The sequence below is a fragment of the Ammospiza caudacuta genome, chromosome 1 (genome assembly GCF_027887145.1).
Source record: "Ammospiza caudacuta isolate bAmmCau1 chromosome 1, bAmmCau1.pri, whole genome shotgun sequence".
NCBI classification, from domain to species: Eukaryota; Metazoa; Chordata; class Aves; order Passeriformes; family Passerellidae; genus Ammospiza; species Ammospiza caudacuta.
The window spans coordinates 41,795,421-41,819,557 of record NC_080593.1 but is presented as its reverse complement, the minus strand read 5'-3'; the positions used below and the strand labels follow the sequence as shown (position 1 = coordinate 41,819,557).

Sequence of the window (24,137 nt, the reverse complement as noted above, 5' to 3'; positions counted from 1 at the left end):
CTGCTTCCCTCTTTCAGCTTGTTAAATATTGCTTTGCTATCTTCCCTTTGCCAATAAATCGGGATGGGCTTTCAGATAAAGCTGTCTTCTTTCTTGATTGAAGGATTGCAGCTTTTGGCCATCTAATCTCTTCTTAAAGAGCTTTAAGCTTTCATCTATCTTTTCCACCTGAAGTTTTTTTGAAATTAAGTCTTTTAAAGCAGTCTTTGTGATTGTGACCATCTTTTTCCTGAAGCATCACTGAGTATAGTTAAGTTGTGATGAGTTCACAGGGGGAAGAGCTGATTTATAGACCAGTGAGTAATTTCTTTGAGCCACAATATGGTTGGAAATGAAGATGTATCATACTGGGTCTGCTGGTGAGTTGGGACAGGGTGTGCAAAACTGATTGTTGTATGAATTAGATTCTGTGGATGTGATGGGTCGATGTGTGAGGCGGGACAGGGTGTGCAAAACTGATTGTTGTATGAATTAGATTCTGTGGATGTGATGGGTCGATGTGTGAGTTGGGACAGGGTGTGCAAAACTGATTGTTGTATGAATTAGATTCTGTGGATGTGGTGGGTCGATGTGTGAGTTGGGACAGGGTGTGCAAAACTGATTGTTGCATGAATTCGAGTCTGTGGATGTGATGGGTCGATGTGTTGTAACGGGATGTGGTGACTGCTGGGGAAGGAAGGTGAGACAAGGCCAGTGCTGGGTATCCATGTGTCTTGGTTGCTGGAATGATGCCTTAATTTGATTAATATAATGTAGATTTGTACAGCTATCCCATCCCTGGAAAGATTCAGGGTCAGGCTGGATGGGGCTTTGAACAGCCTTGATGTAGTTGAAGGTTTCCCTGCTTGCTGCAGGGTTGTTGGACCAGATGACCTTGAAAGGTCAATTCAGACTATTCTGTGTAGCTGTATTTGTACTTGTGAATCAGGCTGTTTTTCACAATCCACAATAGCTATGAGCTGGTTGTGTTGAGCGCACTGCCCAAGCTGCCAAGGTGCTCTGCTGGAAGTGGTTAGGGCGGGTGGTTAGGACCTGGCTGGAGGACCTGCCCTGGATGCCCCGCTCTGGATCCCAAGGATGGGAATTCTGCTGTGTCCGTAGCTGTGTCGGGGCTCAGGACTCGTGTCCGGCTGAAGAGCGACACGAGCAGTTGGGGGTCCCCTCTGGAGCGCGGCTTTTCCAGGAGGATTCCCATCCGCAGGCAGTGCTGGAGCGCGGTGTCCATCGGGGGGCACCAGAACGACAGCGATGGGCTCGGGCTGCTCATTCGCGCTCCGGCTGCTCACGTCCCTTTGGTGCTGTCACGGAAAAAAACCCCGTGTTTGGGGGAGGGCAAGAAATTCCTTCCACTTCTCAAATCAACATAATTTCCTCAGCAATACTGCAAGTTCTGTTTTGAAAGCATGAGCTGTTAAAGAATAAACTAGCAAGCATCTCCCCCTTTCTCGGCAGCACTGGCTCCTTTTCTCTCTCCTCTCCTCTCCTCTCCTCTCCTCTCCTCTCCTCTCCTCTCCTCTCCTCTCCTCTCCTCTCCTCTCCTCTCCTCTCCTCTCCTCTCCTCTCCTCTCCTCTCCTCTCCTCTCCTCTCCTCTCCTCTCCTCTCCTCTCCTCTCCTCTCCTCTCCTCTCCTCTCCTCTCCTCTCCTCTCCTCTCCTCTCCTCTCCTCTCCTCTCCTCTCCTCTCCTCTCCTCTCCTCTCCTCTCCTCTCCTCTCCTCTCCTCTCCTCTCCTCTCCTCTCCTCTCCTCTCCTCTCCTCTCCTCTCCTCTCCTCTCCTCTCCTCTCCTCTCCTCTCCTCTCCTCTCCTCTCCTCCCTTTCAATCCTTTGTTTAAAGTTATGTTGTGATTTGCAAGATTTAGACTAAAAATTTACCTTGAATAAGATGTATTGAATAATTACCATTGAGAGATCAGTGTCTAATAAAATGTGAAACCTGTGAGGATTTTACAGTTCTTCCTAGGCATTGGAGTGCCTTATACGGAGTCTGAACACTGTAATACTTGAGGAGTTAGTATACATTTTTAACAGTAGTTGAGTGCCATTTTGTTTTGTTTTGTTTTGTTTTGTTTTGTGGGGTTTTTTGTTTTGTTTTTGCTTTTTCCCTGAGAGTTCAGCTGATGGTCTGAATTTCAGATGTAAAAGGATACCTGTAGACATTATTTCTGTTTTGTTGCTGTATGAGGTTATTAGCATGGGTAGATATTCTATAACTACTAGTGTCTATAGACTACTGGTAAATCATGGTGTTGAAGCATCTTTTACTGCTCCTTCACCCGGCCTCGTAAGAAAATTGGGGAAAGGAAACATTTTTTCCCTTAAAAAGAAGGCTATTCTGCTCTCTGCAGGCCAGGTCTTCTTCCCAGTGTCTCCTAAAACTCCTGCTAATTTTTTATGGAAATTCACACTATTAACATTTAATATTGAAGGTATAAGCCTGTTTTAGTAGAGACATATTTTCTGTTTTGGTCTTTTAAGTGTGTTCCTGAGGGTGAAAATACTGAGTTTCTGTGGGTGGAGCCACGGTATGACTTGTGAAAAGTGAGTCTCTTATCCAAGAATTGGCCTTGGTTGGCCAGCACTGTTGAAAAGCATAGTCCAAGTTGTCCTGAGTCATCTACAATGGTCAACACCTAAAGCTGCCAGGGGCTTTTATCCCCAGTGGTAGTCCTGATAGTCCTCCTCTGTCCAGTCACCCTCCTGCTTTACCAGGCTTGAAGTCCTCCCCATTGCATGGATAAATGTTGAAGTACAACCAGAACGTGGGCTTTAGTTGTAACAATGCACACAGTTAATTTTTGTAAGTGAAGAATTTTGCAAATGTGTCTGACTTGACAACAGAAAACAATGAAATGAATGAAGCATTTAAGCACATGGAAGAGGCTTGGTGAAGGATTCCTTGCTTGAAACCATGTTGCTCCTTCTCACCAAGTAAGTTGGACTGAAAAAGACCCTATTTCACCATGCAGGTCTTGCTTTCTTTATTTCCCTAGACCATCATAGTCAAGACTACTAGAAAACAGAATTTTCATGAAACAATTGACTTTCATCAGGCAGCTAGGGGCATCAGGAAATTCCTGCTTTTTCAAGTTCACTAAGCCTATCTGAGGTCTTCTAGAAATGATGAAAAGAATTGTTAATCCTGCTGCTGCTTAACTTTAAATCGGTAAGTCAGTCCTTAAACCTGTGCAGTTCTTTAATTCATGCACTAGATGGTGATCAAAAGCAGCCCAAGTTGTGTTCTCTCCTTCCAAAATCACAGCTGACATTGGAAAATGAAAGCACAAGACTGACAGTTTTTCCTGCCAAGCTTTTAAACTTTTCTCACTGTCCAGTAATGATACATTTATTTAGTATAATAATCTTTGAGATTACGTTAGAGGTGCTGCTAAATTCATATATCCTGTTCTAACTGTGATTTTTTAAATCAGCTGTTGGATAAAAGTGTAGGAAGTGCTTCTCTCTGTCAGATCGTAAAACATTCATCAAACATTCCATAACTTCAAACTGGGGTTAGTGTTTTTTCCATAATAAAGGAATTAATATATACTAGTTCTTGAAATAATTGCTGTGGATTGAAACTTAAGTGTCTGAATGTACAGACTGATTACCATTGGCTGAGATAAGGTAGTAATGAAAAAGCAGGGGGGCATTACTCTGAAAACATGATTACAGTTTTTTATAAGATTAAAAACAAACCAATGGAAAACCATTTCTGTTCTACCCACCCTGAAACGATAAAACCTGCTCTAGTCCTGCACTTTCAGATTGCTACTGACTTCAAGGGAAGATTGCAAGATGTGTTTTGGATTCTGTAGCTGGAAAAAATGCATTCCACTGAAGAGAATCAGTCAAAAATATTCTTGTACTGAAAAAGGCAAGGTATGATATTCAGGAATGGACGCTGATGGGTGGGCCCAGACAGATCTGGGACAAGGGGAAATCTTGTACAGTACAGTGCAGAGTGACTGTAGGTAGAAAATATCAATGGTGCAGTGTTTAGATAGCAAGAGGGAAATGTCCAAAACGCAGGACTGTAAGATGATGATGTACAACACACACTGGAATGCACTACAGCTCTTATGGGCCAAAAAAATATAGTTCAAATAAACAGCTAAAAGAGGGAGAGCATCACATGAACAGTAAATGTTAATAGCAGGGAAAAGTTCTCTGTATAAATCTGTAAGAAAGCAGAAGCCTGTCTTGTGACTAGAGCTCAGAGCCACTCACATGCATACATCCTTCCTCTGGCAAGGTTAAAAGCTGCTGGAAAGAACCCTAATTCTGCTCCAGTGTGGGAGGAGGTGCCATGGATGAGGGCTGTGGCAAAAGATGCAGTGCTCTGGAGCCACCTCCATGTATGGAAAGATGGATGAGATCTGATGGTGCATGGAGCAATGGCATGGCTTAAATTAGGCTTAAACTGAACGTCTGGGTTGTCTTTTCTTTTTTTTTTTTTCCTCCTGAGCAGAACACAGGCACTGAGTGCAGAGTCTTTGTCCCAGAAGCTGAATAAAGAGATCCCCCTTAGATTTAACCTCAGTGTAAATATTTGTAACTCTTTGTGACTTCTGTGAGGCAGGCAGTGAAGGCACAGATCATCAGTGGTTAGGAAGCTGGATAGCAGCAAATGCATATCTGCTCACAGGTAATTTTAGGGTTAAAAGAGCAAAAGGAAATTTGATGCAGCTACAACATGTTTTACACTGGTGATCTGTGTAGCAATGAGGAAATGCATGGAAAAGCAAAATTCCAGACAACTGAATTGATTATATGATTCATACACTGACTTTTTCACTCAGCACTCATCCCAGTTATAATGAGAATCATCTGAGTGGAGTAAAATAACCACAGTTTGGAGCTTGTAGGAGGCAGTAGCCTATAGCCATGCTAGATGTGAGAGTCATTTATAGCCTGTTGGAGAGCTATGTCATGTACAAGATGGAGCTTTTCCTTTGGCTTGTTTTTTGTGTTTGTGTTTTTTGGAGGTGTCCACTGCAACCCTGACTTTCATTCTAAATTGGTCCTACACAGCTGCATGTATACATATATGTAACATATGCATGCACATAATCTGTGCTTTCAGGAAAAAATCATCTTTGCATGTGCACATGGCCAGCTTGGCAGCAGTGCACCAAAAGAATTTGTATGTGCTAAATTTATAAAAACTGGCTCCAAACATAGAAGGAAATAGTGTCAAGAGAGTTGAGGCACACCCTTAGGATGATGTTTGCACGTATTCTCACAACTGTTCTTGGTTAAAGAGGTTCTTTCTCAAACAGCATCAGAAATGTAAACCTCACATTGCCTCATTCTCTGCAATTTAAGTTTTTGATCTTAGAGAGCTTAACATATGAAAAAATAATGAGGTAAAAACATATGTATATTTAATCCCAGTCTGAAGTTGCATTTCAAGTTCATGCCAAATGGAGCTCCACCCCAGAGTTTTCTAATGATCAGTGTGCATTTTTGGGACCAATGGGATGCCCCTGGGATAAAATGTGAATTATTTCTTATATACAGAAAATTATTCAAAGCACAGATCCCTACCATTTCAGTGAAAACCACAGACTCAGAATGGTTTGAGTTGGGTTATCAACCATGGAAAAGACTTCAGAGCAGAGGCAATTCAGCACAATGTCAAAAGGTGGCTGGCCTTGGGGCCCAGCAACATTCCTCCTTTTTTAGCCCAACAGGTGTGAGAGCACTGTGGTTCCCTGTTCTCCAGTGAGTACACAAATTCCAAGAGGTGCCCATGTGCACACATGTGTGCATGCACACACACACACACACACACACACAAAATATGTGATAAACACTCAGCTGACTGCAGAGATCAGCATAGAGAGCAGTGTCTTTACTGGCATGAACATCCCCATGAACACATCTAAAATCATGTCATACAGACATGGGCACTGCAAACAGTCATATTCTCTTCATCTGGTAAGGACCGACGTCTTGAAATGTATGTACATTCCTTTCTCTCTAGTAGCTGGTTTTGGAAATTGAGTCTCTCCAGTTGCTGACACCTTGGTTGCAGGTATTCAGACCTCCTGTCCTGCCATCTGGCTTGTCCATCTTGGAGTTTATTAATGTTCACACACCCAGACAGAAGAAAGAAATTTGATTCAATAAGAATTAAGGATAGTCTGCAGTGATTAAGTGTGGGATTGAGATAGGTAAGGGTGCTGACCATCTGTCTGTTTGTATCTGCCCTGTTAGTCTTATTTTCCCTGTATTTTAATGTGCAAAATCACTTAGGTTGGAAAAGACCTCCTGACCTCTCTCTGCTCACACCTTTGGTTCTTCACCTAAGCATCGCATAATGCATTTTTCACACTTGGTTCCCCTTGAATCTTCTTATACTCTGGATATCCTCCCTCTGTATTTCATCCAGTGCAGCTTTTGGGGCAGTCCACCTTAGATTAGAAACAGCAAAGGAACATGGGTTTTAGATAGCTTTGATTCCAGATGAAATATCTGCATGGATTTCATCTCACCTTGCTTTAGCCACCTAAAACTTAGGCAGAGGTCATCCTCTGAAGCCCATGTAGGAGGAGAAAAGCTTTTCCAAACTGAGCCCATCTGTCTTAAGGCCTGTCTTATCCTAGGATGAGATGAATCACTCCCTAGCAGTGCCTCTTTTTCTCCCTTAACTAAAGGCAAAGCCTAGATGGCTAGCATAGGCTAGATGTCTAACCTTTACACTGCCAAAATGATGGGAATAGAATCCTACTTGCACATTTTATACTCAGTGCTGAAGGCTGTGTCTCTGGGTAACATGTTGTAAAGTTCAATGTACCTTACACTTCCTCTCAAGCTGTTGCTCCCCTTATGTGCGAGGCTCTTACAAAAATAACCAGCTGCAGTCTGTAAACAGTGTGGATCCTGAAGGAAAAATACTGTCAAAGATCAATCTAAGTCAATAGACAGAGGTGGAACTTGGGAAATAGTAGTCTGTGTTAGTGATGTGTGTGGTATAAAGAAGATGGACTGACCAGGATTTGATTTTCTGTGATCCCTCACTGAGCCTTCACCAAGAGCGAAGCTCTCAGCAGTCAGCAGCCCTGGGTGTGCACTGTGGCAGAGCTGGCATCTGCACTGCAAGGGAGGCACTCTGCATTGCATCCTGCTGCTGCTGCTGTTCAGCTGAGGCTCCTCCAGGAAGGAAACCTCTTTGACCCAAATTGGATGAGTTTATGTGCATTCTGCAAGAATATTTGCAAGGCCAATTTGCACTAAAAATACCCTGTCCTGCTCACTAATGTACCTGAGAGACGTCAAGCTTGGGCATAGAGTTGTGATTAAGATCTCAGTCATTATTTCCTTTCTGTGTGACTCAGTTCCTTTCAGAGATTAAAGTGGAGATAATAGTATTTCTTCTTATCTGAGAAGTACATTGAAATGTGAGGATGGAAAGCACTGTAAAACTCCAAAATATAAAGAATTTTTCACTTATACTTAGGAGTATGGCTCCTTTTCTCTTTTTCTTTTCCCTAGCAGTAGCTACTTACTGATTTGTGTCTCTCCTTCTTACCTGCCTAGAGCATGACAGGTAGATTGTTGTGGCCTTAAGAGCATCAGGTTTTTAAGACAAATGAAAAGTTTGAAACATGGCATAGTTAAACAGAACCTTTGATTCCTTAGCTGTGCTTGTCCTGGCAGAACAATGTAAGAAAGGTCTATAGCAGCATGAAGGAGAACCTAATGAAATTGGCAAAAATATAGTCATGATACAGGAAAATAAATACTATATTTCTACCCCCATATATTTAATTTTATCCAATATTATATGATTTAATTATCAAAGCACAGTAATAATGACCTATGCAATACTAATGACTATTGGCAACAAGGCTCAAGAGGACACACAGTCTAATTAACTTTAATAGGATGGATTTAATAATACATTGGATTAACATCTGTTAGAAGGAAATACAAAGATTTATTGTTCTCTGAATAAATATTGACCTCTTGCTCTCAGGTCAATAAATCTTAAACTTGTGTCCACTTAAATTAGTATCTACTTATTACATTAGCACTCTTCTGTTTCCTATCACCAACTTCACTGGGAGGAGAGGGGAGCTGCACTTCTCTCCTGCTGCATCAAGCACTTCTTTCAGGAACTGAAGGTAAACATTGAATTTGCAGATAGAAGGAAAAAAGGTCTGGGCCCTAAACTGTCCTTTCTTCACATAAAACTGTCTTTCCTTGCTGTTGCTTCATAAGAAATTTCAGAAATGTTTGAGAAAAAATCAATTACTATTAATGCCACAGAAAAGGTGCACAGCTTGCATCATCTGTGTGATTAAACAGTCTTTATACTTGTGTGATGTGAAGGGTATCAAAAATGTTTTTGGCGATTAGTGGGAGGAAATCCTGCCCCTTCATGTGTAGTGAGATACAAAGTTGTTTATAGGACTTTGGATTTCATTTTGTGCTTCAGATATTTAAGTACAGATTCCTTTTTAGCTGTAAGTTTCAAGAGTAAAGAGATGGAATATGTTTCTTTTTCATACATACGAGGGAAGGATTTCTTGTTACTCTCCAAAGGGGTCAATATGGTTAGAAATATCTACAAGTCTAAGAAAATTATAACTGAGAAGCATTTCTCTAAACTAGTTGAAAATCCTTGAGACTGATGTCCATTCAGCATATATCCAGACCTTCCTTTCAAATTTAATAGATAATTTAATGGGTGATATTTATAGGGAAACATGGGTTAGTCTAACTCCATCACAGGTGAATTTAGCTATAAAAATCCCTGTGATTTCAATGGCAGCGTTCTGTAGGTGAATGTTGATTAATGTGGAGAACCTTTTCCAGACACACCGACCAATCAGAAAACTTCTAAATTTTTGTAGGATGATTATTTGCATTTATGGAGTTCTGCAGGACTTTTTCAATATAGGAAGTGGAGTCTGTCAGACTTTAATGGATAAGTTTCGTGTAGCAGATCATAATTGCTTTCAAAGCTCAAAACATTGTTCTTGCTCTCTCTCCTTCTCTGTAAGATTATCTATGCTGGTGCAGAACCCTGACAAAAACATGCAAGTACTTTACCCTGCTTTTATTTTCTTTCTGATTGTGTGTGATTTATAGGCAGATGTGGGAAATTGTGTCATTTACCATGGTAAATAGGGAATACCTGGTCAGGCTGGTGAAAGAATAAGGTCCTCAGAGCAATTTGGTGTACAGGACTAGAAAATTTCATCTATGCCTCTGAGTACTGAGCTGTATCTATATCTCTAAGGGTTTAGGCCCAAGGTTAGCAGATCTTTTATTTTGTGTTTTCCTTTGAGGTAACAAATCCTTGGAAAATGGTTTCTAAATTTTGTGCCCAGTCTGCTGTTCCCCCTTCAACTGACCTTAAATTATCTAGGGATTGACTGCAGTCTAGTTCTACTTACCTCAGACTGTTATTAATCATCATTACCTATACTCTGACTCTTTAGTTTGCAAATACTCATAGGTGCAACTCATTATTTTTCCTTTCATTTTTCACCCTTTCAGACTGCAATAGAATTGCACATTTTTGACACCCTAGAGATCCTGCTTTGTTCTTTCAGTTTCCTGGTTGTCCATGCATTAATCACAGAGGTTTCTAACATATGTTGGGTTTTAGTTTGAGATTAAAAAAAAAAAAAACAAACCAAAAAAAGATAAAACAGCTCACTGGGAACAAGGAGAGGGGCAAGGCTGAGCTGGAGTGAACATTGTCTGGGGGCAAGATGTACATGGGAAAAATGTGTTGACTTTAATAGGGCTCAGTGGTTTTTATTTCATAGCCATATCAGGCTTCACAAAAAGGAGTCTCAGGTAAAAAAATAATTTTGATAACTGACAATTATTGGTCTTGTATTTCACTGTGTGGAGGGGCAAATGGGATAATTTACTATGTTAAATTAGGTGAGTACCTAATTGTTTAGACAACTACCTTGTTTTTGTGTTAGTATTTTGGGTCATGGTAGACACCATCCCTTCATGCTCCCCAAGGAATTGTATGCAGCCTCTGAGAAAGTCAGTATGATGACTTTAAGGAGAAAAAAAGAAGGTATGAAAGTTACCTAATTTTGTTAAAATACCCATTTTTCTTTAGGTCTTGTTAAAGAATATGTATTGCTGGTCTGTAATTCTTACTGTACTGAAAATAAAGGTGCTGGTATCTTATACCAGAAGCTGACTTGTGCAAATAGTAAATAAGATCTTAACAGTGGGGAATAATTCCAAGTTTCTGAAGTGACATAACTTTTTCTACACTAGAAGCATGTTGAATTTTGGGTGGTGACATGTGTCACCACCAAATGCAACTGAGTCCTGTGTCCCTCTCAGCCCCAGAACATTCACATTGCACTATGATTTCTTTATTCCCTCAATGGAGTGAAAGGGAATCTCAGTCCTGCGTGTGTAAACCAAAAGGGTAGATTTTTTTTTGTAACTCTTGCTTTCCAGACAACATGCTACCCTTTCATCCTGAATGGAGAAGAGGAGCTTTGGCAGGGTTGAAAGACTGGAAATTCTAGTCACTAAAATGGGAACTTAATAAAATGGTGCACAAAGAGCCTCATGTAAGCTGTAAAAGCTTTTAAAATAATTACTTTTATAAAACCAGTAGTGCTCAACTCTTTTGAACAGATGAGAACACTGGAATCATAGTGTTGTGTGCTAGCCTGTGGAGTTTTCTTAATACCTGCACTTTCAACATGGCTTGTTAATGAGATGTTGGTAAAGCAACACAGAAGTTACAGAAAAATAAGAAGAATTCCATGTGAATTGTCTTGAAAAACCACTTGTGCTCAGACAGAAGCAGACATGGGACTGTGCACCTGGAAAACCATGTTGTTCACCAGTGTACTTTTTAGCTGTAAGTAAAAACACATACAAACTTGTTCAAGTGCTGATTCTGTTCTGGGGGCTGTTTGTCCTCGCTCCTCCTTTTCAGAGGTCAATACTTTGTCTGAAGGCTATTTTCTCTTGCCTCTTTGTATATAAGTCTCCTTATAAATGACTAGCCTAAAGAAGTTGTTGAAGACAATAAAAATCTGAAACCAGCCCACCATCTCCTATTATTCAGGTAGTTTTCAGGGATTTTTGGGATTCATAACAAGTCCTCTGGCAAAAAGCAGTGGATGAGAAGATGATGTGCAATATGTGGTAGTGTGGACATACTGTGCAGCCCTGAGTGTGAGTCGAAGTTGCACAGAGAATGTTGGTTCTGGGACAAAAATGCAGCAGCATCTGTTCTTTGGTATGTTAGTTGCCCAAAGAACGTGGAAGTGGTTACTGCTATTTTGACAAATGCACTTATTTCTGCTTTTGTTGCGTGGTGTGGCACAAGGGAACACTGGCACAATAGTGTAAGGCAATAATTTATTAGTGGTTTAGGGATGTGGGCCCAGAACAAATTCTAGACAAAAGAAAAACATGTTTGGGTTTTACAGAGAGCCTTGGCTACAGGAACAAAGCTGTGATTGGGTGTGCAAATATTTGGTATTTCGATTGTCCTGGTTGCTGTGACAGCTGAAAAATGGTCTGAGTTTGTTTTTAATTATCACCAGGAGGGGAAAAGCCTGTTTTAAAGCCAGCAACTGATGTTGCAGCAAAAGGCAAGAAAAGATATTTAACAGTGGGGAATATACTTTCTCGGTGTTAAAATATGATGAAAGCACAATTATTTCCAAATATTTATAGTATTTAGCTAGTTTTGTGATTACAGCCAACCAAGAAAAGTGTTTTGTTCATTTGTATTGCATCCAGTGATGGATATTAAAATGTCAGCTACTGTTCTTACTTGATACTGACTGGTATAATTGATATCAAGCTTATCTTGTGCAGCCATGCTGGGAAATGCAGCAGGCATGTTGTGGCTGGTCTTTGTGAAACCTGCTCAACACAGAAATTATAAAATACATATATCATACCTTGTGAATGCTCTGCCCACTTGTATCAGGGTGTAGTGGGTTGGCCAATTGCAATAGATAGAATCACAGAATCATGGGATCATTTAGGTTGGAAAAGGCCTTTTAGGTCATTGAGTTCAACCATTAACCCAGCACTGCCAAGTCCATCACTAAACCATTGACATGACTTAAATACCCACCCAGGGATGCTGATTCAATCACTTCCCTGGGCAGACTCCTCCAGTGCCTGACAATCCTTTCAGTGAAGAAATTTTCCAATATATCCCATCTAAACCTCCTCTGGTAAAACTTGAGGTCATTTACTCTTGTCCTATTGCTTGTTAGTTGAGAGAAGAGACCAACCCTCACCAATGTATGACCAGATAAAGACTTCAGTGTTCTGAAGGGTTATATAGGAAGAAAGAAGTGTCTTACCCAAAAGAGATGTAGTCTTTTGTCCAAACAGCCTCTGGCAGGGTTTGGGACCAGTCCTGTTTGTGGAGTCTGTATCCAGTACTTCAAACCCCTATTCTATCATTTAAGCATGATAAGAAACTGTACTGTTAAAAACCCCTAAAATTGATAGTCATTATGTAAAAATTTAAGATTGTGTCCAAATACTTTATAAATTGGGGTTTTATTGTATTGACTCTTTTTTTTTTTTTTTTTTTTTGGTAGCAATTGCTGTACAGTGGTTGTTTTGTTATGCAAATGCCTGAATTCAAATGGATCATTTCTAGCAGGAAGAATAACTTGTTAGACTTTGAACAGCCAATAGTTGCCTTTTAAGTAAAAATCATGAACTTCCAAATGAAAATTTGCCCCTTCTGGGGGAGACAAAATAGATTTTTGTGGTAAGATGAGAGGGACTGTTCTGTATAAACTTGTATTCCATTGCGAGGAACAATTTAGACAAGAACACAAAATGTGTTTCCCATATCTGTGAAATTGTGAGAATGTGATCTTTCCATTTTGTCAAAAGGGCAGCTTTTTTGTCTTTTAGCTACGAATCTTCAGCCAGTTCCTCATGTGGTGTTCTGTACCTTGGAAAATTTAATCAAGGCTGTATTTGAGGAAAAGAAATAATTTGAGCTGCTAATATGCTCCTGTTCTTCCAAAGCTGTCTAGCCTGCTTTTATGGATCCCTAGAAAGGTTATTGATTTACTGGGAATGTGGCTTTCTGTAGAAAAAGCTGAAAGCTGTTTGCAAACTGCCACCTGAAGCAGAGGCTTAAGCAGGAAATTTAGATAATTGCATTCTGCTTCCATTGAAGTCTGTGGCATTTTGGAAATTAATACCAGGGGAAGCAGAATGGGATCCCGTGACTGGGAGTTACTGCTGCCAGCAACTGGAATAACTCTTCAACTTCGTGTTGCAGAGATGCTCAACCACCTGGGAACTGTTCAAAAGATTTGGAAAAATGATTCTGATAGCAGTTGCCAATATTAACACTAGTTTTTGTAGGCATTCTGTCTTTGTAGTCCTTGCTGGGTCAGCACATTTAGACTCATCCATGCTACTCAAAGCTGTTCACATGGGAAGTCCAGACAGGTTTGGCCAACAGAATGGGCAGTCCCATGAGTTTTCTCATGCTTTCTTCTCTTTTCCAAGGGACAGCAATTCTACAGATGTTTTATTTAAGCAGTGTCAGCTTAAATAAAACATTTGATCTCACATACTTATGGTTTTACAAATAATGAATTTCTTTTTTGCTTGGCCATTGAATTGAGAAACTGAAAGAAATTCTTGGGTCCAGTTGATCAGAAAGTTGTTTTCAGGCAAGCTAAAATGAAGCAATTTGCATAGTTTAAATTTTCTCAGTCCTTTTCTACGGGTTTAATAAAAATGGGTCAATGTTCAATTGAATTTAGGTTTTAATTGAAAACAGTGTTTTGAAACAAATACTCAGAATATGTTTGTTTCCAAAGTTTAGAAAAAGTTTAGTCTTTCCTGGTTTCTCTATTTTTCTGACTTATTCTATCTTAGGCTATTTTTCAAATTCACATTTTTTTTCTTCCCCTGAAGCAAGATATTTTCATAAAATCATTGCTTAGCAGAATATTTTTACCCAGCATTGTGAGCAATTTTGCAACTCGCTCCTTTTGTCTTAGTGTTTAAATAAAATAAAAAAAAACCAACAAAAAACAACAAAATGTTGCTTTTAAAGCTTATAGCCTCTAGCCTACAGTTTGGGAAAAAGTGTTGTGATATGTAACGTGAGGCATGACTGGAGAGATCCAGCTGGAGCCTGTGAGAATGAGGGCAGTACCCGGTGGCATCCAGGTAACAGATGTGTCAGGGGCAGGGAATATAATTTGTGATGGGACAGTTTGAAAATACTCAATTAGGTCTAAAATGAGGTCACTTACAGATAAAGGAAGGTACTAGAGAAAGAAATTTATAATCAAGGTTGACATGGTCTTCCATTATCAGCAAGCCAGTCTGCAGTTGTCCAGCCTGAGCTTTCTTGCATTTTCAGCATATCTGTTAATTGCAATTGCCAGGGATGACATGAAAAGTAGGGGGTTAATTTAAACCAGTAGGTGCTGATTTCTTTGCTTCAGCACCAAAAAAAAAAAAAAAAAAAAAAAAAAAAGAAAACCAAGATAGCATATTTTGGACTTTGGGGAATTCTGCTTCTCTTTAGGGCAAGTTATTTAGCTATCCATACCCAGCAGCACCAGTGCAGTTGGGGCTGGGGGCTTGGTGCATTTACCTCGTATGAACAAAGGATCCAGATAACTCTATTCTGTTCTTTCACATCAGAAGGTATCTGCTATTTTGGACCAAGTGTACAACTTGGACTACAAACTGGTTGTAGTGGGGTATGTATTTTAGAAGTCAACGAGATTATGTGCTTTGAACAAACTAAGCACTTTGTTATCTTGTTGTGATTTTTCTCTTTTGTTTTGTTATTAGAATAAAATCTACAAACCAGTGCTTATAAGTGTCCATAATGGTCACCAAAAGGCAGCTAATGGTGATTGAATTCCAAAGCATAATACTGTGCCATGACTAATGGAGTAATTGCCTATTCAGTGGAGAACATAACCTATTTAACAGAGCTGCTCTGCCTGTTTCCCTTTGTGCAACAAACCCATGTGCTAGAAGGCTCTTCTTGGCCCAAGAATAAGGCTTCATCAAGGTGAGAATGGTTTTGGAGGCCTTGCTATTTGGAAGAAGAAATTTTCTCAAATAGGACTTTTGTCAAGTCATCTGAATAGATTTTTGTGGTCCAAATTTGGGAACTAGCTCTTGGAGACACTGGGTATGGGATTCTCCTGCTGAGAATGTGCTCAATCCTTTTGTTGAGTCAGACTGTAATGGTGGTTGCTGAAGTTTGCTGTGCTGTTATAACCTGAGCCTGATGGAGATTCTTAAAGTGTTGGAGAAATTCAGATTAAATGTCATTGATGGATCAATTAGTGGGACACAGTGGTTTAAAAGTAAAAAAAAATGTTGTGCTGTGGTGTGACTGTGCAGAATCTATTTTCTCAAGGATACTTGAGATATGGAGAAGGACATCTGTTGCTCTTTTGGTCCCTGTGGAGCACTAGATACTTCAGCTGTTGTGTCTAAGCTGACCCCAGCAACTTATTATACTGCTTTGTGTGTATATGTGCTGGGAAGAAGCATTGGCATCTTCCATGTAAATATGCATGGGGATCAGCTGTGGTCTGGACTCTTGATAGAAACAGCTTAAAGTTTAGGGCTAAAACTTTTTGTTGTTGGTAGTGTGGCTGAGTGCTGGCTGAGAGTGGGAAAAGAGATCACTCTGTCACTCAAGTAGGTAGAGAAGGAACTAAACTACTCTGCAGTCTTTGTCCTGTTTTAAAAAGCTCTGCTATCAGGAGTAAGGGAGGCATGAACTGTTACAGCCACTGTGTAGCTCTGCACACACAGATTGTGACGCACCCATCAATCCTTAGGCAAAGCTCCCTGGGCTCTGGCTGCACAGTGCAGTGTGGGAAACTCTGGTGTAGAATGGCCTTGCACACATGGCACCTCCTGCCCACATTCTGAGGTGGAAGAAGAACCTGTCTGATAGCTTTTATTGTGCTGTAGTGAGTGTTTGAAACACTAATCCCCAGGGAAAATTGGCAGGGGAGACTAGCAGTGGGAAGGAAGAGGTGAGGGGAGCAAAGGAAAGAAGAGACCTTCAGGCTTAGGATATATTACACTTAAAATTCTGAGACTGCTCCACAGATGGGCCACATAAAGAATTAGATTTGCAATTTGAACAAAGTTCTGTGGGAAAGTAATTGGACTGGTGAAGCAATCTCACTCTCACTAAATTGCTTTCCAAGGACCCTATCCTGAATGGGGCTGGGCAGCTCTTTCTGATATTTGAGCATCTTCATTTCTCATTGACTTCAGTGAGAATTAAACTCATTGAACTCCTCACTAGGCAATTAGTTTCTTACAGGTGTATTTTTTCTGCTGCAAAGTGGTAACTGCCTTTCCCTTCTGTTAGCAGTCATACCCTGTGCCACTCAAGCCCAAGCCTCAGCATGCAGGTATCATTTAATGGTTCTTTTGTGAGACATGTGCTTAAACATTTGAACACAGATTATGTTCCTTATTGTTTTCTGTGGATAGGATCCTTGAAAGTTTTGTTACACTGACTGCACCACTTTAGCAAAAAGAACATGCCAAATATGTGATGGAAAGTCTTTCCAAAACCAGTCCCATCAAAAGCTTATAAATCAATTTTTTGTTTTGTTTTATTTATTTAGGAAGAGTTTGTTTTGCTTTCAAAAAGGGATGAACACATTTCAAATTAAGAGGACAGGTTCATTAGCATGGAGGATGAATGAGATAATAACGGAGCGCATGAAAGTGAGGTTTTTCTACCTTTCCTTTCCATGAGAGAAGACCTACCAAAATGCAGTGTATTTACAGTCCTCAAATTACTAAAGCTGTAAATGTTTTTGCTTTCATGGCCTCTGTTTGCACTACTGCACATTTTGTGATGATGGATTATGGAGCACCAGGTGTTGGGATGAAAAGAATCAATAGTGTGATACAAAAGATGAAATAACTGTGATGGAACATCAATAAAGGCTAAAAGCTGCCATAGGGATTTGAATCTTAAAGAAGAGCCTGAGAAAGTGTATTAAGAAGAATTCACTTCTCCCCTTGCACTTGTAGTGTCTTTATTCCATGAGCAGAAGTCACCTGGGGGCTCTGTCAAGGACAGAGGTGGAGGAGTTTTTCCTTTGCTCTGTGTACATGGTGCCCAGCACAGCACCTCTGGGGCACAATGTCATAGTGTCAAGGTAATGTCAGGACACAGCCGGTGTCGGTGCAGTTTGGAATATGTTTGCTCTGAAGTGGAGAGGATTTTATTTTATTTTTTAAGAAATAAATTAAATTAAATTTGTTATTAATTTGCACACTACTCCCACAAGCAAACTAGATGAATGCATTTAGAAGTAACTAATTGCTGTTCACGTCTATGCTGTTGGGACGTTGTTTTGAGGAAATGGCAGCTGCTCCTCTGCTGCTGTGACCCATTCTCAGGGGACTTGGCCACTAAAGAAACACAGCAAAGCTAGGCTGTTAGTGTCGAGAACTTTATCTGTTTCAATCTAAGCAAAAAAGACTACTGAAATATGTAATGTAAAAATAAGGCTATTAGGTAAGTTCAGCATCATCGTTTTTCTTTTGCAAATCAGGCACAAAGTTTTAGAGCTGAAATAAATTCATGCAGAAAGCAAGGTTAGGTCACACACCTACTTTCTTAGTTCAAAGTCAAACCATCACAAAGAGAAAGAGAGGAACTCACTCTTCTGAAATACCTTGGTGTTATTACTAATATATTAAAATGCAAGGTCTTTTAAAAAATACTCCTGTTAAAATACTTAGTTCTGCCTTCCAAGGAATAGTCCAGAAAAGCATTTAAGCTTATGACCTATTTCAAGCATGACAATGCAGAACTACTCACACGCTTTAAGCTATGCATGAGATTGATTGGCCCAAGTTAAGAGCCCTGCTGGGATGAGATCAAATGCTCTGCTATAAGGACCTGACTCTGCCAGTCTCACTCATGGATTTTGTTCTGCAGTAAGATTTCATCCCATGCAACACAAGACTGGTGTAGCCAAAAGCTACTCACATTGTAAATCTACGAGATGAAATCTCACACGCCAGGATCAGGCCTTGTCTTTATTATTGCATCACACTGAGTTTTTTGGCAACTTGAGTTTCACAGGGGTTCAATGCAGAATGTCCTCTAGGGACAGCTGCTTTGCAGATGTGGTGGAGAAGGGTCATCAAGGACAACAAGTCATGCTTAGCCTGGTTAGCACAAGGAGACAAACCCTGCCTTTAACCAGCTGCAGCTGATGTTCTTCCTGAGTTCAGACCTTTAATCTAAAGCAGGAAGACTAGAGACCTTTACCCAGCCTTTCCCATGTCACTGATCAATGCCTCAAGCACCTGGGTTTAGATCTTGCTCCAATTTTTTCATGAACTTGCTGTATTTCTGAATGTGACATCAAACCTTTTCTTTGTTCTCTACTTTCAGGTTGCTCCTATTATCAAGGAGAGGATGATGAAGAAGGGCAGCATGATGCTTGGGTACCAGCCTCACAGGGGCAAAGTCAACTTCTTCCGGCAGGTGGTTATCAGCCCGCAGGTTAGCCGAGAGGACATGGACTTCCTGCTGGATGAAATCGAGCTTCTCGCTAAGGACTTGTAGCTGGAGCTCCACAGCATCAGGTGCTGCTCATGTGTGATATTTATGGAGAGAGAGTGGCAGCAGCATTCTGGTGCTATTTTGTGGAAACTAGTAAAAAGCTTGACAGATAGTTTGGAAACTGTCATTTTATAGATTGGTGTTGAGAATTCTGCAGGTAGAGCACCCCTTCACAGGAAAGAATTTGCTGACAGGGGCTGGGGGGCAGGCTGATGCTTCCAGCACCATTGCTGCCATTCTAGGTAGTGTTTCCTCTGAGAATGGTGTCTGTGCCCCAGGAAAGGCAGCTATTTACTGGGTGCCCGTGCACAGCGTAGCTCAAACTGGTCACGTATGCATGCAGGCAAAATTCCTCTGAAGTTGCTATTACGAGTGGATTTGTCAGCGAGCCTTAATATGCTAGTTAATTCTCTTATCTACTCTGTCAATATTTTAGTTTGGTAATTAACATGATAAGACTGCAAATTGTGAACTTATGTGAAATGAGTTCCTCAAGGCCACCTAACTAGGTGGATTGCCCAGGTTTTCCACTGTGAGCACAGGCAGACAGTGCAATGAGGCTCAGTGTAGTTATCACACCAGGAGGAACCTACTGCAAGAAGCCCTGAGTAACCAATATTGAACCAGATGACTTTTTAAGGTCCCTAGCAAACCATAGAATTTTGTGATTCTATGAAACACAGTCATTTGGTCCAGTCAGTGTTTGCCAGTGTTGCCCATCCAAAATGTCACCACTTTAGGAGAGCTGAAAATATTGGAATAACATTTAGAACTTCTTACTTCTTTGTCAACAGGAGTTACCTATAATTTCTGAATTGCCGTTCACCTTCATTTATTTTTAAAGTGTAAAGATTTATTTAGAAGCTTTTAGATGCACTTTAAAATTTTAACAGAGAAAAAAATATATATTTACCTGGAAGATATATATTTTTTATGCATGATTACTTTATATTAATAATATAGCAAAATTGCTTATTTGTCATTGTTTGTTTGTATTTTCCTACAGATTTGAGATGACTTGATCTAATGTTATCAGTGTATAATTTATAATTTTACTCTGCTGTTACCATAGGGTGATCAGAGAAGGTCTTCCTGTGATTTTAGGATATAAACAGTTTGAACATTTTTGGTCAATCTTAAATGACAAAATTAAGTTCTGTGCTTTGTCTTTGTGGTGAGATTTAGACTATACTTTTCATCTGTTTTTTATTCCATAAAAATAATCCATTTTATAAAGATAGAAATGTATTTCTTGTGATGAAGTTGTTGCAGCAAACCAATGGAAATAGCCATGTCTTTCACCTTGTAATCAACATCTGCTCAACGTTAATGTTTTGCTGTTTGCTCCTTATTCTGTATTTGAGGTAGCACTGACCACTATGAACCTTCCTGCTATGATGTTTTATGTCCTTCTGAAAGCTGTTTTTAAACACAAAGCTTCCCGTTTTCATTTCCTACATTGTACTAGGATCCAACATTGCATGAAATTCCTACTTCCAGTCTCCAGGATGATGGTGTGCAAAGCTGAACAAGGTCATGATAACCAGGGGGGGTCACATAGCCAGAGCAGTGGTTAAAAGCAAGGGTCACCTGCAGCCCTTGACAGGTGCCCTTAACAGTGTCCTGGAATGGATATACTTGTGCTATCATACTGATACACAGACTTTAAGCAAAACCCATGTTGATAATGAAATGAATATCACAACGTGGCCCCTGGGTTTTGCTCTTCAATACCCATAAATCACTCCATCATTTTTTGACAGAGCGTGCTTCTGGCTGTACCAGTTATCCTGATCTTGGAAAGCCTAAATTCAGGGCCCATAAGGCTTTTTTTGCCTCCCAGTCACTCAGGGTGGAGTGCAGAGTGCTCAAGGAACGCTGCATGAAGGGGAGACCTTTGCTCTTTCATCTTGAGTTAGACAGGACCATTACCCCTTCTCCTTCTCTTTTTTTGACCTTGAAGGGAAAGACAGAATACAGTGTCAGGATGTTTTGTTTATGGTCCAGATTCTTGGTGAGTACCTGATTTTTTGATTCATGGAGAAGTTATAACACCTTTCATCAGCTGAGAATTTGGTCTGTGGTGTTTTGTGGCACCACCACGATCAAAAAAGTGTTACTGTCTTGTTTCTCTTCCTGTTCTCCAGACACTGTGGCACTAATTGCATGTGTCAGGCAGAAGTAACACAGTTCCTTTCTGTAGCAGTAGTGGCTATAGTATTTTAAGTGAGAGTAAACTGGAATTTTTTTCATAGTTGCAGAAAATAAGTCTCTGATCATCATGTGCGCTGATTTCTTTGAAGCTATAGGTTAACCTTCCAGTGTGATGTGAGTACCTTATCCAATCTCCATATGTTTTCCATTGTTTCTGACCCTTTACCATGTCCCAGGTGCACAATATGATGGTTTCATTTCAGGACTAATGTAATTTTCTCATAATTACTTATGTTGGAGTAGTATGTACAAAATGTCTATTTTGTAGCTGGTGATTTTAATAAAAAGTGAAGTAAATTACACCCTTATAAACACAGGCTGTCTTTGTCATTTGTCAATCTAAAGCTGCATATACAAACATGGAAGGTACCTCTAAGCACTCCACATAAATAGCACTTCAGCTTTAAAATGTGAAACCTAGTTTAACCCTGCTTCAGGGTGTGGTTTATCTGTGTGCTGTGCCCACATCATCTTTGATAAACATTTTGGGTGAAAACATGTCACAATTTATCTTACTCCTGCTTTCAAATGCAGAAACTAAATTGTCTGTGCAAAAAGATGTTTGATTTTTATTATTTTTTTGCTGTACTAGCTAGTTGGGATTGACCCATGAGCTCCCTCTCATAGTTACTGGCAAGCTCCATCAATCAGGATGCTAAACAAAGTTCTGGAAGTAGTGAGGTACATGCATAAAACACTATAGAAGCTGATCCATTTGTTGGTCTACCTCTAATAATTTTTTCAACAGAAAAGGAAAGAAATATTTAGAAGGGATACAGAGGTAGATTTTACTCTTAGTTGTGTGGCTTCATCTTGGGAAAACTTTGAGCATTTTGTGATGGGTGCAAAATCGCCCACATAAATCATTGTGCCTAGAGCCAGCAGTCCCTGTCTCAGGATTTCTCAGGATTTCTATTATGATTTTCTGTGATAAATGAGCACTGATCATCACAGTCTGGTTACATATGATTTTCATTCTTCTAACTCCCACTGATTTAACTGGGAACTCTTGCTGGATTGGACTCTGAGTCATATCACTGGGATCTCTCATTTCAACACCAGTTTGGCCCTCTGAACACCTCAGTTTATCTGTTCTGTTTGTGCCTAGAGATTCAGATTTATCTTTATTTTTGTGAGACTGAATTGAAGCGTACTTTCATTTGTATCCTTCAGTGATGCATTAAGATGCTTTTCAAATATCATTTGGCCCATCCTTAAAGAACAAGAAATGTTCTTTAAGGAAAGCCTAAAGAACTGGTTGAGTTACATTCCCAGAATGCCAAGTAAAGGTATGTAAAAACCTGTTAGGTGCTTGTGGCTTCCTCATACACACAGCCCACTGTACTGATTCATGCTCAAGTGATTTTTATTTTTAAATCTCCAAGTGTTGTGATAGGGCTTATGAAACTGATATGAAATGTTGAAGGCAGAGGAGAGTAATTCAGAGTTACTAAATGTTGAGTTTGATCTCTTCTGTTAGGTCACAGAGGAGTGGTGTGACAAGCCAAAAGTGAGCTAAAAGTGAGATTTGAGTCCCACATTTTCTACTGTGCCAAATCTGCCCAGCCTCTCTTCCCCATTGGCTCCTTTCCTGGTTTTCCAGTGGCTGAGTAACATGTGGAAAATCAGTTGTTGGAAATCAGATGTTGCAGGTACAGCCCACTCATTCCTGTCTTCCTTTCTGTGGTGCAACTGGTAAATGCTGGTAATTATTTGAGCTTATGAGCACTGTATCTAGTGCAGTAACTGCTAAATATTGCTACTGTTAAATCCTGAAATAATACAACTGCACAGGTTAATTTTGTCTTAATTGCTCACACTAATTGCAGGTTAGATGCAATCAAAGCCACGCTGCCTGGCAAATGCACTGTGCACACCACAAGAGAACCTGGTGGAGGGTTTTTTTTTCCTTTAAATTGAATCTAGTCTCCCACAATTACATGTTTTTCTTCAGATGTGCAATTAGATGTTATTACTCTAATTCTGTAACTGCACAATAATCAACCAAAAAATTACTTTGATAAATAAAACAAAACCAGGAAATTCACTCTGCAAGAGGAACAAAAAAGAGAAGGTTTCAAGGCAAGCCCACAGAATGGCTGTGTGAATGATTAACCTCTGCTGTGTGCCTGTGCTGCAGGAGTGGAGCAGGGAAGCTGTTCCAGTCATGGAGTCATCAAAGAACTGAGCATGTCCTGGCACTGCAGTGGACACTTTGTCATACATTGATGATTTTTGTATGTTTTATGGTAAAGTTTTTTATTAGTGAGAAAAGTGACACTGAAAGGATAATCTTTAAAAAGTCCAAGACAGAAGACCACTTTCAGCCTTGGTAACTCATGTACAACTAAAGAACAATAGAGCACATTTCTAAAATTCATGAAAGAAAACGTAAAATCTTTAATTTTAACAAGGATGAAGGCAAATAGTAGAAGGTGAAAGATGTGGACTCAATATTTCTGTCAAACACAGATAGTCTGTTTTGATGAAGTAATTCTTAAATTAATAACTTGTACAAAGCTATTTAAAAATTGAAAGTATGATGAAAACACTTGCCATGAAACAGCATAGACCCATGGAAACTAACATTTTTCTGTAGGACTGTGTATAACACCGTTCTTCCAAGAAACTCTCACCCAGCTTGTCATTCTGGGAAGTGGCTCCTTAAATCTGTCAGGCACTGACACTGGCAGCTTGATCCATCCTTTCTTTGCATGCCAGTTGATACGGATTTTTATTCTTTCTTTGTTTCTGTACCCTCTCTCATGCCTGTAAATTTATTTTCCAGAGGAGTATTTTCAGTATTTGGAGCTATAGAAAAAATGTCAGAGTAGCATAAGGGCTAAGATTGAAATTTGAAGCAAAAGTAGTGCTCAGGTTATCCTGATGGGGTGTTTTGCCTTCCTTTTTCCTGTAATGGATTTGTCCAGATGCTCAGATGATGAGCAGCCACAGCCTCTGCTCATGAAACCATGCTCTGAAACCATGGTAACACCAAAATCAAGACTTCACATGGGAGACCAGTTTGGCCTTGAGAAACTGAGTAAGACAAAGAGTAGCAGAGAGAAATGTTACTTGTCCTCTTTTACAGATGAATGATACACAAGGAACTTAAAACTTCTATTTTTGTAAAAACTAGTACCATAGCTTTAGAAAAATTGTGGAAGAAGTCACTAACAGGAGACAGCAGTGAGTGAAAAATGGGGCATACTCTGATATGGGCTTAGCAGAGGGAGTGTTGCTAGAATAGCCAGAGAGTTTTATGGGAATAAAAACTTGATTTTCTACACTAGACTCTTCAGGTATTTGCTGTTTCATCATTTGGG

General features: G+C 40.0%; 1 protein-coding gene across 1 annotated transcript in view; it reads left to right on the top strand.

Moving 5' to 3' along the window:
* GADL1 (glutamate decarboxylase like 1) overlaps nucleotides 1–21,104 on the top strand; it is a 71,965-nt gene extending 50,861 nt beyond the window's left edge. The window contains exon 15 of the mRNA XM_058800518.1: nucleotides 18,427–21,104. Coding sequence (XP_058656501.1) covers nucleotides 18,427–18,600 — 174 coding nt within the window. The 3' untranslated portion in view covers nucleotides 18,601–21,104. The remainder of the gene's footprint in view (nucleotides 1–18,426) is intronic.
* Nucleotides 21,105–24,137: the final 3,033 nt, after the last annotated feature.